Below are 14,886 nucleotides of genomic sequence, written 5' to 3' on the forward strand. Positions count from 1 at the left end.
ACTGGCCCCATTAGGCAGAGGGCAGAGAGGAGAAAGGCGGCCACTCCAGGTTGGTAGGTGGCGGGTTTAAGAAGCAAGGGAACTTTTCAAGGCTTTTCTTTGGGTTGCAAGACACCTAGATCTCTGCACCCACCTTGCAAATTTTAAAAGTTTAGATCGGGGCCTTAACTGGGTTCAGTCACACACACCATCTAGTACCACATCGCTATCTCAAGGCCATGTCCAGCATCAGGGAGGGGCAGTTGAGAATGCACATTCCCAGGACTGAGGGGGTGAGGAGCCTTCCAGCTCACAGGTCAACCTGTCACGTTCACAGGCTCTCCAGCTCCAGTATCACCCCAGCCTTTCCCTAGTGGAGCCAGCTGCCTGCCCCATTCCTTCCCGCTCTCTGAGGGACACGGGTCGGAAGCAGGGCTTTGAATGTCATGTTTATGCCCACCCAGGAAGGAGCTCCCCAGTCCGATGGATCTCCCAGGTCACATGCAATAGGGCAAGTGCTCCCTCCATCCCTCTGGCTGTCAGGTCCTGCCACACTATTGCTTGACCCCGGGCTAGGAAGGCACAGAGCACAGCTGTGCTGTGAGTCTTGGTGTGTTCAGAGGGAGTGTTTGCCCTCAGGTGGGGCAGGCACCACCTAGCCCTGCACCCTTATCCTTGTGTCCCAGAGAAGTGGTCCACAGTGTCCGGGGTGGGGAGGCGAGCAATTGAATGGTCATGGAGAATATGGGCACTCCCCCAGCCCAGTGGGGTGGGCCTGTGATAGGATTGCGCTCCCACACCTCCCTCCCATCCCCTGCCTAGCCTCGGACCAGTATGGGGACAAGTGAAGGTTGCAGAAATGACTTCAACTCTTTGCTGAGCAGGGACTCTGATTCGGAGCCCCTGTTGGTGGCTAACTGTGCACAATAATCCCAGCTTATGTGGGGCTTGGAGAGACCAGAGCGGCCGGGGCTGAAGTGAGGGGAGAAAAGGCCATATCAGGGCTGGGCTGGGGGCAGGAGGAGTTCCCTGGAAAAGGAGATGGGAGCTGAGACCTAAAGGATAAGCTTTGGGGCAGGAGGAAAATCCTTGTAGCGAATCCTGTGTAAAGGCCTTGAGGTCAGAGAGCAGGCCTGGCTTTTCCAGTGAAACAAGAATTGGCTGGAATAAGATTGAGGTGGCTTGTGAGCTCTCTGTGAACACTGTCACCCCAGGCAAAGGAACAGGAATTCATTCCCCCAAGGAAGGTGCCAAGTGTCCCTACTCTGCACGAGGCTGTGTTTAGGAACTGAGCTACAGCCCTGAGCAAACAGCTCCTGAGCTGGAGGACTGTGGGAGTTGAAAGGGGATCAGGAAAGACACTTGGACAGGTGCTGGCACCAAATGAAAGCCTGATTGGTGTGAGCAGGTTTATTACTACGACGCAACACAAGTGTGTGTGTGTGAAGAGCCCCAGGCAGGGAGCTCCCACCCTCTGCCCACCCACCCAGAGCACTGGGCCCAGGGACGGCTCTGCCAGGTGGTGCGGGGTGCTCTCTGTGTATGGGGAAGGGGAATAGGACGGTCTCTCCAAGGTTGGGGTGCCGTGGGCCGCAGGAGCAGACGCAGGTGGTGCTGGGGCTCTTGGTCGCTTAGATGTTCGGGTGGCTGCCCCAAGGGTCCATGCCCCCCACCTCTGCTGTCAGGGGCGCAAGGATGGCTTGAACGTGGCAGTCCCTCTAATAGTACAGCTCCTGATCCCACCAGCCTGGGAGAGAGAGAGAGAGGAGACTCAGGGCTGCGAGACATGGGTCACAGGCACCAAGGGCTCAGAGGTATGGATCAATGGAGGGTCAAGGGCTTGGAGGTCAAAGGTCAAGGGCAGCTGTTCTGAGGCTCTCCCAGCACCCCCAGCCCCAGGCCCTTGGTCTCCACACTCACTCCCTGGGCAACAGCGAACTCCCAGTTTCCGAAGCTCATCATAGACGAAGATGAGGAGGCCGAAGGGCATGGGGACCAGCCACCACTGGTACCTGAAGGCCCAGGCGAGATGACAAGGTGAAGGCTACACTCAAGTCTATGTCCCTGTGCCCATCCCCCTACTCGCAGCTCCCGGCCTCTCACCGGATGGGCATGAAGTTGAAGATGTTGGGCATTCCGGGGCAGTAGCAGAGGAAGCAGCCGATGCAGACCTGGAACACGATGGCGATCACCAGGATCTTGTTCCTGTGGGCGGGTGGGGTGGGACAGGCTCAGACCAGGGGGTTCAGGACAAGGACAGGCCGCAAGGAGTGGGGACCACATGTCAGCAGCAGCAGGGAGAGCAGGGAGATGCTTCAACAGTGGACTCGGGTCCTGTCCCATCTCCCCCTTGGTGGATAAAAATGGAGGGGCCAGGGGCTGCGGAGGCAGGTGGTGGGAGCTGGAGCAGGGCTGGGAGAGGAGTGCCAGGGGGGTGGTGCTGGGCCAGCTGGGGACACCTGAAGAAGCCCTGCTGGAAGGCGGAGAGACGGCGCGTCTTGCGGATGAGGACATCAGCGATCTGGCACATCTCGATGCTGATGAAGAACACGGTGTAACAGGTGTACTGCTGGTACAGGCGCTGCCCGAACGTCTGCAGCCAGAGGAGAGCAGAGGCAGCCTGAGCTGGGATGGAGACGGCCTGTGGCCATGGAGCCCTCCCATCAGAGGCTGGCGTGGGGGAGAGGAGGGAGACAGTGTCTCTCCCAGGTTTGCCGGACCCTGGAGGTTGGGGGGGGGGCGGTGGCTGGAGATCGTGACCTTGCAGAGATTAGACATCACACCTGGGCACATGGGAGCTCAGGCCAGTCACTCTCACAATGAAGAAGCACTACAGCCTTTCCTGCACACGGGAAGGCACCTGGGAAAAGAGAGTCGGACTCCTAGGGCCAAATTTGCAAAGTCCAGTGACTGGTGCCCGGGCAAATGGCCAAAATGAGTGATGTGGGCCAGAAGGGCCTTTGGGGAACAGGATGCATGCCCCATTTAAAAGGAGCAACCACTACTCAGACCATTTCTTCAATGTAACTGTTTATAATAGCAGCTAATTGTGAGGAACACGCACTATGTTTCAGGCCCCACGTGTTACACATGGATTATCGCACTGAATCCCCCCCAAAATCCTACGAGGAAGATTGGGGGCGTCCAGACTACAGTATCCTCAGCATTCTTGGAAGGGCTAGCTAAAACACAGCCATCCAGGCCCCACGCCCAGAGGTCTGCGGTGGGGATTGAGGATTTGCCTTTCGAACGAGTTTCCAGGTGATGCTGTTGCTGCTGGTCTGAGGACCGCACTGCGAGGTCATGGAGGCAGAGAGCATCTCCACTTACAGATGGGACAACTGAGGCACAGAGAGGCGGGACAACTGAGGCACAGAGAGGCAGAGCAACTTGCCCAGGATCACACAGCTAGTGAAGAATGCTGGCAGGCCATGAATCCAGGCAGCCTGGCTCCCAAGGTCTGCATTCCCAACTGATCGGGGAACATCCTGAACTGTCACGACACAGGGCAAACTAGCAACCCTGCTAGCCAGATCTCGACTTTCCGGGCACCAAACCTTCATTAAAGGCAGCCACGCAGGCAAATACTCTGTAAGTGATGCCGCAGTCAAAGTGACAGCATCGGGATGCTGTCTATCCCAGAGATGACAGGCCACTGCCGGGCGAGGGGCTGCTGTGACCATCAGCAGCAGGAGGGCGGAGCTCAAGACAGTGGTGGGAGAGGCCCCAGAACCCGCACAGAGTCTGGGTACCTGGGATGCCCCGGCTGAGCTCCATCACGTGTGGACAACTGGAAATGAGGGAGCCACGGGACAGGGGTGAGGGGCCGGAGCTCACCCACTCCTGGCCGTAGCTGTCCTGCAGATCTTGTAGGTGGTGGTTCTCCCAATATGGTCGCAGCCCCACACACAGCAGTGGGAACCAGCCCTCCTGGGCCATGGCCGTGAAGTAGTCAGTGAAGCCAGCAAATGACTGGATGGCACCTGAGGGGCAGGCGAAGTGACATGGGGAGACAGAGATGGAGACCCAGACAGGGACATGGAAAGACAGGGACACAGATGCCACAGAGAGAGGGTCAAGGACACAGGATCACAGACAGTGCCAGACACAGAGAGACACAGAGACAAGGATCCCAAGAGTGATCAACAGGGGATGGAGGAGACAAGGCAGAGAGAGACAGAGAAGGGACACGGGGATCACAGCAGACAGACTCAGGAAACAACAGGGACCCAGGATTGAATGCCAGCCCCACGATCCAGAAAAAGCCAACAGCTCCGGTTAGAGACGCCAGGGCAGGCGAGCAGCCCTGCAGGAAACCTGGGGGTCCCCGGCCCCAAGGGCACTCACCGATCTGGAAGTAGGAGTAGGCAGCCAGGGGCTCGTTGACCAGCCGGTCGCGCTTCGGGTTCCGGGGACGGAGATGCATGATGTCACTCTCTGCCTTCTCGTATGCCAGGGACACGGATGGGAACTGGCCGGGAACAGAAGGAGTTGGAATTATGGGTTTGCCCCCTATGTGTCCAAGTGCCCTCCACCCCGGCAACCCCCCACCCCAGTGGAGAGAGACAGGACTGAGCTTGGGAAGCAGGTGGCCGTGCAGGCACACCTACCCGGACAGCACAGACCAGCTGGCCCCCAACAAGGCCATGTTGCCATGTCCCTCCACAGCTGTGTCCACATCTGACCAGCCGTCCATCTCCATCGGAACATCTGCAACTACCCACCCCCTCCTCCCCTATTGTTTTTTTGTCCTTGTCTCTGGTCTCTTTCTCTGTGACTGTCTCTGCTTTTGTATCCCTGTGTCCTGTCTCTCCCCGTCACTCTCTCTGCATCTCTTCTGTCTCTGTGCTCCCCCCCACTGTCCTCCCCATCCCCCACTCCATCTGTCCATCACAGCAGAGTGGCCACAGTGTGGCCTGGTCAAGAGCAGAGGCCCTGGGGCCCCGGACTGCCCGGGCTCCAACCCCAGCGTGCAACTTATTCGCTGTGGGACCAGCCGCTCAACCTGTCTGTGCCTCATTTCGCTCGTCAGTAAAATGGGGATGACAAATAAAGCTGCTCCCTAGAGTGTTTCTGAGGACAAAATTAAGGAAATTAATGCCAGCCTGGCCCAGAGAAGACACCAGGCGAGTGCTGCTGAATAAGAAAGTCAACATGGCGGGCGCCTGGGTGGCTCAGTGGGTTAAGCCGCTGCCTTTGGCTCAGGTTGTGATCTCAGAGTCCTGGGATCGAGTCCCACATCGGGCTCTCTGCTCAGCAGGGAGCCTGCTTCCTCCTGTCTCTCTGCCTGCCTCTCTGCCTGCTTGTGATCTCTCTCTGTCAAATAAATAAATAAAATCTTTAAAAAAAAAAAAACAAAAAAAAAAAAAAAAGAAAGTCAAGGGGTGCCTGGGTGGCTCAGTGGGTTAAGCCGCTGCCTTCGGCTCAGGTCATGATCCCAGGTCCTGGGTTCGAGCCCCACGTCGGGCTTTCTGCTCAGCAGGGAGCCTGCTTCCTCCTCTCTCTCTGCCTGCCTCTCTGCCTACTTGTGATTTCTCTCTGTCAAATAAATAAATAAAATCTTTAAAAAAAAAAAAAAAGTCAACATGGCCACGCCCCCGGCTGTATTCATGCCTGTATCTGTGGTTCTCTGTCTGTCTGTCTGTCTGCCCCTGGGGCCTGATAGAATCTGTCCATGGCTGTTGAGGGATGTCGGTCTGTGATCCAAGTGTCACCAGAGATGTGTGTGTGTGTGTGTGTGTGTGTGTATATCTGAGTCCGTAGGTCTGTGCCAACCTGAGTGTCCACCTGTGCGTCCATGTCTGTAGTTTTGTCTGGGACCACCCGCCTGCCTGCCTGCGTGTCCCCGTCTGGCTGCCTTTGCACACTGCATCCAAGGGCATCATCCATGATGTCCGTGAGCAGTTAGGGGTCCGTGGGCCCCAAGCAGGGTTGGGGGGTCGGGAGACTCACGATGTCGGTGCAGAGTTCTATGAAGAGGATGGTGATGCAGCCGAGGGGCAGGGGCACACTGACGGTGATGTAGATGAGGTACGGGGTCAGCTCAGGGATGTTCTTGGTCAGTGTGTAGGCGATGGACTTTTTCAGGTTATCAAAGATCAGCCGGCCTGTGCGGGGAGTGGGGGGGAAGAGCGGGCACCTCAGCCTCCTCGCCACCCACCGCCTCCTGCGCCCACGTCACCTCCCCATGGCCCCCATCTCCGCCCTGGCACAGACCCTGCTCCACTCCTGTCACAATGGAGGCAAAGTTGTCATCCAGCAGGATCATGTCTGCTGCGTTTTTGGCAGCGTCTGAGCCAGCAATGCCCATGGCCACGCCGATGTCAGCCTTCTTCAGGGCTGGGGAGTCATTCACACCATCCCCCGTCACAGCCACAATGGCACCCTGTGGGGCGGGGGCGGGGAGTCAGGGAGAGGCCCACGGAGGGCTAGCCTAGCCCACTGGGCCACCTCCCTCTGCAGAGCCGTACCAGGCGCTGGCAGCTCTCCACGATCACCAGCTTCTGCTGGGGACTGGTACGAGCAAACACCATCTCGGGGTGAGTGCGCAGTGCTTCAACCAGCTCTGATGGGTCCATGTCCTTCAGCTGCATGCCATTGATGACGCAGGCACGGGCATCCCTGGGAAAGGGGGGTATCACCAGGGTCACCGTCTACGCGGGCTATGGGAAGAACCACGGGGAGGGCAGCAGCGTCCTTACTTCCTATTAACTTGGTCCACAGGCACACGGAGGCGGGCGGCGATGTCCTCCACGGTCTCGCTGCCTTCCGAAATGATACCCACACTGGCCGCAATGGCCTTGGCTGTGATGGGGTGGTCACCCGTCACCATGATCACCTGTTGGGGAGGGGACCATCAGACCCCTGATGCCTTCAGTGCAGCCAACTCCCTGCCCTTCCTGGTGGACCTCTACTGATGACCCATTCGCTCATTCAACCACTGAATGTCAGGGACAAAAGAGACGAAAATCTCTGTTCTTGTGGAGCTGACCCTCTAGCGCGGGAGACAGAAGAGACACAAATTAAGGGGATGAATGATACAGCATGTTAGGAGAGGGGGAAAGTAAGCTGAGCAAAGGAGATGGCAAATGTTGGATGGAAAAAGTAGTGTCGATTTTCAGTATGTCCAGGGAAAGCCTCATCGAGAAGTTGACAACTGAGCAGAGGTCTGAAAGAGGTGAGAGAGTTGGCCACATGACAAATGGAGGGAAGAGTGTTCCTGGCAACAGGAACAGCCAAGGTGAAGGCCTGGGGTGTGAACATGCGTGAACTGTTGGAGGAACAGCGGGGAGGCCAGCACATTGGAGAGCAGTAAATGAGAGGTAGGGAGCTAAGGAATCAGCTTAGAAAGGTAACAGGACCCAACCCTTATAGGGCTTAGAGACCATGGGGAGGACGTGGGTGTTGTTTGCCCAACCTTGGCTCCCCAACTCTTGATTTGTCTATCAGGGACCACCCCCTTCCCCCAGGGTTGAAGTAAGGTCTCTGGCCAAGAATGGGCAAGTAAGCCCAGAGCTGGTCAACCAAGGTATCCCCATCCCCCCAGCCACAGTGACTGGGTTCAGAAAGGAACCTGTGCACCAATCTGGGACAAAAGCAAAAGAGATGTTCTTTTCTGTGGAGTGGCTAAATAGGTGGGATGTAGGTTGGAGCTTCTGGAGGTGATCATCTTTCTCCACCCAAATAAAGGAACTACTTGAGAATAAAGCCACCAGAGAGAAGAGGAGAACCAAGACATGGAGAAAGGCAAATTCCTAATGACACTCAACTCCTAGATCCAGCTATACCCGAAGCTTCAGTCCCCAGAACTTTTCAGCTTTGTGAATCAATATTTTCCTTTTTGGGTTCAAACGACTTTCAGGGAGTTCTCTGTCACACGGTTCCTTGCCCCCAGATACCGTCATCATCTGTTCTCACCCCTGCCCCCTCCTCTCCCTGGTTGCATACCCGGATGCCTGCCGTGCGACACTTGAGCACAGCGTCAGGGACGGTGGCCCGGGGAGGGTCTATCATGGATACAAGTCCCGCAAAGCACAGGCCACTACTTGGAAAGTTCATGGCCTCCACGTCGAAGGCATAGCCAGGCGGGTAGTCCTTCTCACTCAGGTACAGCTGGCAGAAGCCTGACCAGGAAACAGGGAAGTCAGAGAGAAGTCCTAGGCAGACCCTTGCCTACCATGGCCAGGTGACAGGCAGAATCACCAGGCCCCTCACACCAAGCACCTACAGATACCTGACCCTGTCCTGAATCCTTCATGTGATCAGTCTGTCCTCACCACCAGCCAGGGAGGCTATTAGCATGCTCATGTTGCAGATAGGGAAACTGAGGTCTAGAGAGGGAACAATCCTTGCCAGCGGTCCCACAGCAAGTAAGATGGAAGATCCAGAACTGAACCACAGGTTTGCGCCTCCCAGGGTTGAGACAGTTAGGGAAGTTTAGCAGTCCAGACAAAATGTTCAGGGAGGTAAGAGGTCAAGACAAGGACTGGAGAGTCTTGAGTTGAGGTAGGGACTGGGGAGGGTCGAAGGGTCAAGAGGAGGACATTGAACGGTGGAAGTAAAAGTGATGGCAGGTCAAAGCTGGGGCAAGAGCTGGGAAAAATCAAGGGATGTCAGGTCAGGATAAGGAAGATCCCAGGGAAAGGACAGGTGGGGAGGGCCTGGGTCAAGGTAGAAATTGAGGATGGGAAAGGGTCAGCACTGAGGCAGGGAAAGTCAAATGTGAGTGTGTGCACTTGGACAGGTTAGCTGTCAGCCAGGGACCTCAAAGGTCATGGTCAGGGATAGGCCAGGAAGGTAGGGCAGGTTCTGTGCTAGCTCCTCCTCACCCACAAGTTTACCATCTACTGTGGGGGCTCACCGAGCCCCGGGGGTCTCACCAAGCACGCGTTCACCCAGGCCTCCCAGGCTCAGGTAGGCAGTCTGGAAAGCCTCGCGCCATTGCTCGTCCAGTGGCAGCTCCTGGCCCTTGATGAGGATGGAGCTACAGCGTTCCAGCACGCGCTCTGGGGCGCCCTTCATCACCAGCACGTGCCGGGGGTCCCGCGGGTCCTCCAGTGTGTGGATGGACAGCTGCAGGCGAGGAAGGGAACCGTGGCTAGGAGGCGGGCCGGGGGGCGGGGCTTGATAGAGGGGCGGGGCTGACGGCTAGAAGGTGCCGCGAGTATAGAGGGTGCTGTGTGGCTGGGGTGAGGCGCTTGCGTGCTAAGCATGGCTTGGTGGGGATTGAGGGTTAGGGGCGCAGTAAGAAGCCTGGGGGCTGGGATTGGGCAGAATTAGGGTCGGAGTTGGGCTGGGGCGGGATGTGGATTGCGAGCTACCCCACGGAGGGCCTAAGAGCTGGCGGTGAGCCCCCAGCTAAGGGACTGTGCGAGTCCCCTGACCACAAGTGAGCAGCGGCTGTGGGAGGGGCGGGAGATGTGGGTGGGTGGAGAGGGAGGAAACAGAGAGAAGCCCCGCGATAGGCCAGCCCGGGGTGTGGGTGGGGCCTGAGGTGGGCCCCACCTCAGGGCGCACGGGCGCACACCTGGAACTTGTTGGTGGAGTTGAAGGGGATCTCGCAGACTTTGGGGAATCGCTCGCGGTAACCCATGGCATTGCCCAGCGTCAGCTCCGAGAACTTAAGCAGCGCCGTCTCGGACGCGTCCCCGATCACGATGCGCTGGAAGGGGGTGCCGGCGTCAGGGGCGAGCCTGGCTGCACCATCTCCCGGGGTTCCCCGGAGTCTCCGCGGGTCTCACCTTGGGCACCGGCACCGCGTCCTGGCCGGACTTGAAGGCAGCGCGGTTGCACAGGGTGAGCACGCGGCATAGCGCCCGCCAAGTCTCTGAAGACTGGTCAAACGTCTGCCCTGGAGGCCAGGCGTCCAGGCTGGGACCAAGCAGGGCGGGCCCCAGCCCGGAGCAGCATTCTCCCATACCAGAAGCGAGCCTCTCCCCCATAGACTCATGAGAAGGTCCCCTCCCAGACTGGTGGAACCCAAACCTCTCCTCATACCCCGGGGCGGAGCCTTGTCTCCAGAGCCAGTATTGAATTTCCTAGGACCTCTGATACCATGCCGCTTCGCAGACCTGCAGCTTCATAGACCCTGTCCCTGATCGGGAAGGAGCCCCTCTCGATCCAGGCAGAGCCCTCCCCAGAGTTCCCTTCCCAGTCTGCCCTCTACGAGATCCTGGCCCAGCCGGGTCTCCGCCCACCGCCACACCTGACTGGTCTTCCGTAGTGTCCGCAGTGTGGATGTGGTTGTCAAACCAGAGATGGGACACAGTCATGCGGTTCTGAGTGAGGGTCCCTGTCTTGTCCGAGCAGATCACTGACGTGGAGCCCAGTGTCTCCACGGCTTCCAGGTTCTTGACAACACAGTTCTTGCTGGCCAGCCGCTTGGCTGTCAGGGACAAGCAGACCTGTCAGAAGGGGCGAGAAGCGGTTAGGGGGCACAGTCCTTGCTTCTGGTCCTCCTTCCCTTCTCTCACAGCGCAGGGAGCCTTGACCCCAGCCACCGTACTATGCACACAGCAAAACCCATGCTTTCCTTGCCTCAGCGTTCTTCCCAGCCTGTGCTTGCCACCTGGGATGCCTCCCCAGTGGGCCCAGATGAAGGTATCTCACTAGGCCCCTCACTAAGCTGCCGGAGCTGAGGTTCTCTAAGTTCTCTCATCAACACAACCACACCGAGAAAACAAACATCCTCCGAGCCTTCTCTGGGGCTGGTCTTGCCCTGGGTGCTGACTGCGGAGGGCAGCCCTCGCTGGGTCTCAGCCTCCTCTGGTCAAGGACAAGGCCTGTTCACCTGTGAGTCCTCAGCATTCAGTCTAGGGTGCGACCCAGAGGGGCCTTGGTGAGTGGTGGCTGAGTAGGTGGATAGGTGGAGAGAAGGAGAGTGGGGAGGATGGCTGAGGGAAGGCACAGGCGGGCAGGTGAGTGGGTGGGCCGGAGATGACGGAGGCAATCCTGGGTGAACGCACAGACGGATGGATGAGCCTTTTGGCTCTCTGCGCCTCTCTTCTGTCTCCCCCACTCACCGTGACAGTGGCCAGCAGCCCCTCGGGCACATAGGCTACCACGATGGCCATGAAGAAGACCATGGCCCGCAGGAACGTGTAGCCAATGCACATGGCCACCACAAAAAATGTGGCGCCGAAGAGGATGGCCAGGCCCGCGATGATGTCCACAAAATGTTCAATTTCAATAGCGATGGGCGTCTTCTCATTTTCCACTCCTGATGCCAGGGACGCAATGCGCCCAATGATGGTGCGGTCACCCGTGTTCACCACCAGGCCTTGTGCTGTGCCTGTAGCGGGGTCAAGAGAGCGCCTCAGGGCCCGGCAGGTGGCAGCAGGGCTGTGTGCATCATGGGAACTGAAGCGGGTAGCGGCGGGGGGGGGGGGGGGGGGGGGGGGGGTGGCGGGGAGGCGGTGTGGCTCAGTATGGGGTGAAGAGGGGCAGGGCAGACAGTGTGGTCAGCTGCGGGAGGCAGGCTGGGGCCTCACGGACCCTCAAGGCACATGGTGGAGAAGAAGGCGATGTTGCGGGTCTCCAGCGGGCTCTCGTGTGTACACTCGGGCGAGCGGGTCTGCGGCTCAGACTCTCCAGTCAGCGAGGAGTTGTCCACCTTGCAGCCCTGCGCCTGGAGGATCCTGATGTCCGCAGGCACTCGGTCCCCGCCTTTCATCTCCACGAGGTCGCCCACCACAAGCTGATCTGCGTTGATCTGGAACTTGTCCCCATCTCGGATCACAGTTGCTTGCTGTGGGGCAGGGGCACAAGGTTGAGCTGGGCAGGGGATGGGAGTGGAGGTTGCGGAGTGCAGGGGGAGGTGGGGAGGGGCAAAGGGGGAGCGTTGAGAACCCAAGGGGCAAGCCGGAGGCCACGGGTGCAGAGCAGCTTGGGCCTGGTGGGAGGGCCCACACAGATGCCAGGAGCCTCCCTGTGCCCCCTCCCCACGTGCAGACCCAGAACTGATGTGACCCGGCTGCAGCACCCACCTGGGGCACCAGGTTCTTGAAGCTGGCAATGATATTGGTGCTTTTAAACTCCTGGTAGTAGCCAAAGCAGCCGGTGACCACGACCACGGCAATGAGGGCCAGGGCCAGGTACAGCTGGGTAGAGGAGGGAAGGGGGCCGGGCGGATGAGAAGGGGCCCGAAGCTCCCGGAACAAGGGCCCTTGCCTGCTCCCTGTCCCCGTGTGTTCTTGGGCTCACCTAGGGGTTTTCCCTGCTCTGCTAGAAAGTCACATGTGCTGTTCCTGGGGCCTCTTCATGATCCATTCTCAGCTTCCCTGTATTCTCAGTGACCTGTGTCCTCGTCCCCTGCGTCCCATATTCTTTGCGTCCCAGATCCTACCTCCCCTGTGTCCCCATATCCTGTGGCTTTGCGGTGGCACGATGCACCTTTTCCTGTGTCCTCCAAGTCTTGTGCTCCCCATGTCACTATCCTTTGTCTCATGTTCTCATGCCCTGTACCCCGTGCTCCAGCTTTTGTACTCTGTGTTGTCATCGTCTGCTTGCTGTCCTCTGGGTGCCCTAGGCCGTGTTCCCATTTCCATGTTTGTGTGCTGTCGATCTTATGGTTCATACCCTGTAGGCTCCACGATCATGTTCCAAATTCCAAATCCCTATGTCCAGTGTCTCCCCACATCTGTGTACCTCTAAGTCCCCATCCTGTGTCATATGTCCTGTGACTTTCAAACGCCTGTCCAATGCCACATGTCCCTAAGTCCCCATGTCCCTTATTCCGACCTCTTGTCCTGCATCTCAATATTTTCTGTCTCTGTGCTTCCTTATCTGTGTTCTGTCTCTCCTGAGTCTGGCATCCCCAATGTCCCTATGCCCTTGTGTCCCATGTCCCCTGTGCCCTTGGTCTGTCCCATGTCATCTGTTTCCCAGTCTCCTATCTTAAGGATCACATTTCCATGTCTTTGTATCCCCACCTGTGTCCATGATATCTGAGACACATTCTCTGGGTCCCCTGTGACCTGGGTCATTGGGGCTGCCCCACACCTCAGTGTCCTTCAGCGCCCATGACCCATGTCTTGACTGAATTTCCACATCTCCATATCCCCATCCTGTGTCCCTTGCATCCTGAGTCCATGCCCAATGTCCTCTCTCCTCCAGGTCCCCGTGTCCCTTATCAGCCCGCAGCATCTGCCACTCACATTGTCGTCGGTGATGAGGTCACCCTCGCTGGCCTGGATGCCAAAGGCGATGAGGCAGATGGCGGCAGCCACCCACATGAGGCACTGCAGACCACCTGCCAGCTGCCGGGCGAACTTGACGTACTCGGGAGTGCCCCTCGGCGGCCTCAGAGCGTTGGGCCCATCCCGCAAGAGCAGCTCGGCGGCCAGGCCAGCAGACAGGCCCTGGGGATGGGGCGGGTGGTCATGGTGGCTACTAAGGGCTTTCCTTTCACCACACGCTCCTCCACGAGGGGAGCTCTTCTGCCTCCTCCCCCACCCCGCTCCCCCCATCTGTCTTGTTTCTCTTCATTTCTGTGTCCATCCTCACCTCTGTCCTGCCCCTTCCCCCTGCCCTCCGCTGTGTCTTTCTCATCTTTCCGCCTGGCTCTTCCTGTTGTCTCCGATCTGTTTCTCTCTCTTACCTGTCTCTGTCTCTCTGCCTCTTTTTATCTGCTTCTCCTACTCCATCTCTCTCTCTGTTTGGTCCTTTCCCTTTCTCTCTAATGCATTTCTCCCTTTTCTCCCTCTCTCTCTCCCTCTCTCCCCTTCTCTGCGCACCCCCCTCCCTCTGCACCCAGCTCACCTTGGTCGCACTGGTCTGATATTTCTGTTCCAACTCTGCCACTGACAGCTGGTGGTCGTTCTGTGGGGAGAGGCAGGACACTCACTGTCCAGCTCTCGCCAGCCACACTCCTGTCCCCCGCCCAGGCCCCCAGCCCCACGCTCACGATCTCCATCTCCTTCTTCATGTTCTCCAGCTTGTCCTTCTTCTTGCCTCCTTCCTTGCCTGCCTTCTTCTTGCTCATCTTGGCGGCCATATCCCCACCAGGGCCAGGACCCAGCTCTACCGAGTACATCTCGTAATTCTCCTGGGGATGGGAGGAGGGGGGAGGCATCAGATCCCACTGGAACTCCTGCCTCCAGCCTTCATCCCCCCGACCCCTGACTCTGGGCCTCACTCACTGCCTTCCCCATGGTGCCCGGGGCAGCCACCCTCCTTCGCTCAGACAGAGCCTAGGGTCTGGACCAGCCCTGATATACCCGGGGAGGGAGGGGGTGGAGCAAGACAGGCCTGATTAGAACTGATTGCGGGGCTCCTTGGGGTGACCTCCAGGCCTAAGCAGCTCGGGCATTAACTACTGGGCTGCCCCAACCTGCCCAGATCCATCTCTACCTGCCACTGAGATCAGGGGATCTCTGAGTAGGTCCATGGTAACGACAACAAGAATATCAAGCATATGGTGCTCACTGTGTGCCGAGCACTGGGCTGGGGGCTTTCCTGTACTAACTCATGGAATCTCCCAACAACCCTCTGAGGCAAGTACCATTCTTACCTCCCCCTACCACAGTGATGGGGAAACTGAGGCGCAGGGAAATTAAGTCACTTGCCAGTTGTCCCCAGGCTAGGATGGCAAAGAGTCAGGACTCAAAACCAGGTATCTGGACTGCAGTGTCCTCTTCCAGACCACATTGCCCATGTCCGACTCCTGGAGGGGGAAGGTGCTCACAACGGTGGCTGTAGCAGCTGATCTTTAGGGAGGACTTTCCGTGCCATGAGTCTGCCCAGGGATGTTTTTGCCTTCAGTTCAGGTCATGATCTCAGGGTCCTGGGGTCAAGTCCCGCATTGGCCTCCCTGCTCAGCGGCAAGTCTGCTTCTCTCCCTCTCCCTCTGCCCCTCCTCACCCCCGCTCGCACTCACTCTCTCTCAAATAAATAAAATCTTTATTAAAA

The 14,886-nt window shown here is 58.0% G+C and overlaps 1 protein-coding gene across 2 annotated transcripts; it reads right to left on the minus strand.

Annotated features, from left to right (window-relative positions):
* Nucleotides 1-1,376: 1,376 nt before the first annotated feature.
* Nucleotides 1,377-14,141, minus strand: ATP4A (ATPase H+/K+ transporting subunit alpha). 2 transcript variants are annotated; one of them, XM_047709384.1, is made up of 22 exons: nucleotides 14,118-14,141; nucleotides 13,883-14,023; nucleotides 13,738-13,797; nucleotides 13,134-13,337; nucleotides 11,964-12,077; nucleotides 11,473-11,725; nucleotides 11,001-11,269; nucleotides 10,184-10,382; nucleotides 9,720-9,829; nucleotides 9,506-9,640; nucleotides 8,859-9,051; nucleotides 7,927-8,102; nucleotides 6,681-6,817; nucleotides 6,450-6,600; nucleotides 6,196-6,364; nucleotides 5,932-6,086; nucleotides 4,327-4,450; nucleotides 3,817-3,962; nucleotides 2,439-2,572; nucleotides 2,083-2,184; nucleotides 1,900-1,991; nucleotides 1,377-1,726 (listed from the first exon to the last, which is right to left on the minus strand). In XM_047709384.1, the coding sequence occupies exons 1-22, from the start codon at nucleotides 14,127-14,129 to the stop codon at nucleotides 1,698-1,700; spliced, it is 3,105 nt and encodes a 1,034-aa protein (XP_047565340.1). In that variant the 5' UTR covers nucleotides 14,130-14,141; the 3' UTR covers nucleotides 1,377-1,697. The 2 variants fall into 2 exon arrangements, with proteins under 2 accessions (XP_047565340.1, XP_047565339.1); XM_047709383.1 differs by lacking the exon at nucleotides 14,118-14,141 and having other exon boundaries at nucleotides 13,883-14,115.
* Nucleotides 14,142-14,886: the final 745 nt, after the last annotated feature.

The sequence above is a fragment of the Lutra lutra genome, chromosome 17 (assembly GCF_902655055.1).
Source record: "Lutra lutra chromosome 17, mLutLut1.2, whole genome shotgun sequence".
Taxonomy (NCBI): domain Eukaryota; kingdom Metazoa; phylum Chordata; class Mammalia; order Carnivora; family Mustelidae; genus Lutra; species Lutra lutra.

Excerpts from the sequence above, each read along its gene's own strand:
- ATP4A (XM_047709383.1), bottom strand. The coding sequence starts at position 14,050 with ATGCCTCCCCCCTCCTCCCATCCCCAGGAGAATTACGAGATGTACTCG. Across the intron at positions 9,830-10,183 it reads CACTACGGAAGACCAGTCAG|GGCAGACGTTTGACCAGTCT; the intron begins GTGTGGCGGTGG and ends CCTGGCCTCCAG. Across the intron at positions 9,641-9,719 it reads ACGCGGTGCCGGTGCCCAAG|CGCATCGTGATCGGGGACGC; the intron begins GTGAGACCCGCG and ends ACCCCCTTCCAG.